The following is a 1,105-nucleotide window of genomic DNA, read 5'->3' as shown; positions in this document are numbered from 1 at the left end:
CGAGCACGGGAGGCGGCGGAACCCGCGGAATCCAACTTGAGCTGAGCATGCGCTCGAATCCAAGTGAACGCGCGAGTTGCGCGGCCAAACAATTGCGGGCGAGTGTTGGAAGTGGTCAAGTGGAAGGCGGGGAATACGATTATGTGGGTGAGAGCGGGCGTCGGGGCGCATGCGGACGAGGGTGGGGGTGGTAAAATGGACGCGAGACGCGGCATCGCACGGAGGAGGTCGTGTGCTTGCGATCTTTCTCAAAATCAACCCCGATTCGGGAGCTCGTGTCCTTCGGTATATCTCATTGGACCTTATGTTGCCGGGGGTAACGAAGTGGGTTACGGGGGGTCAGCCGATGGTCAGCCGCCAAAAAGTGGTGTGCGGGCCGCCCTCGCCCCTCGCGAAACGCACAGCAACCCCCACCACAAGCCCAACATGCCCCCTCCGAGCTACGGCACGCTCAAGACCACAAAGGCTTCTAAGACCCCGTCTTAGCAGCCTTCGCCTGCTCGAGGAACGCCCGCACTTTCGGCAGCAGCTTCTCCGCGCGCGCGAGCTCCTCCACTTCCCCCAGCGCCTTCGTCCGCACGACGTGCTCGAGGTGCGGCAGCGCCTCGGCCACGCGCTGGCGCAGGAGCAAGCAAGCGGCCAAAGAGTTGCGACACATCGCGTCGTCCGGCTCCGCCGCGACGGCGAGCTCGTAGTGCTCCAATTCCCCCTCCAGGTCCCCGGCCTCGCCGCGCAGCACCCCGCGGTTCACGAGCGCCTTGGCGTGTTTTGCATTCGCTGTCAAGGCCCGGTCGAGCCACGCGCCCTCGCTCCCGTAGTCGCCCTTCTCCGCGAACGACAGCGCGACCATGTAGGCCGCGTCCGCGTCGCCGGGGTCCCGCGTCGCCGCCTCGGTGAACAGCTGCGGCGCGTCGGGCCGCCCGAGGGCCCGCGCGGCGACCGCGTGGTTGAACCACGACCCCGCGTCGTTCGGATTCAGGTCGTTCACCGCCGCGAAGCACTCGCACGCGCCGGCTAGATCCCCGAAGGTCCGCCGCGCGGACCCCAGGTTCGCCAGCGCCGTCGCGCAGCGCGGCGCGACGCGCACGGCGTGCGCGAGCGCTCC

The 1,105-nt window shown here is 67.9% G+C and overlaps 1 protein-coding gene across 1 annotated transcript in view; it reads right to left on the bottom strand.

Annotated features, from left to right (window-relative positions):
- Positions 1–517: 517 nt before the first annotated feature.
- AURANDRAFT_68404 (hypothetical protein) overlaps positions 518–1,105 on the bottom strand; it is a gene marked incomplete at both ends in the record, with an annotated part of 35,982 nt that continues 35,394 nt past the window's right edge. The window contains one exon of the mRNA XM_009044083.1: positions 518–901. Within this exon, the coding sequence (XP_009042331.1) occupies positions 518–901 (384 nt within the window). The remainder of the gene's footprint in view (positions 902–1,105) is intronic.

This window comes from Aureococcus anophagefferens, assembly GCF_000186865.1.
Source record: "Aureococcus anophagefferens unplaced genomic scaffold AURANscaffold_125, whole genome shotgun sequence".
NCBI lineage: Eukaryota > Pelagophyceae > Pelagomonadales > Pelagomonadaceae > Aureococcus > Aureococcus anophagefferens.
Note: the sequence above shows the minus strand (reverse complement) of the source record. Positions and strands in the feature narration are given on the sequence as shown.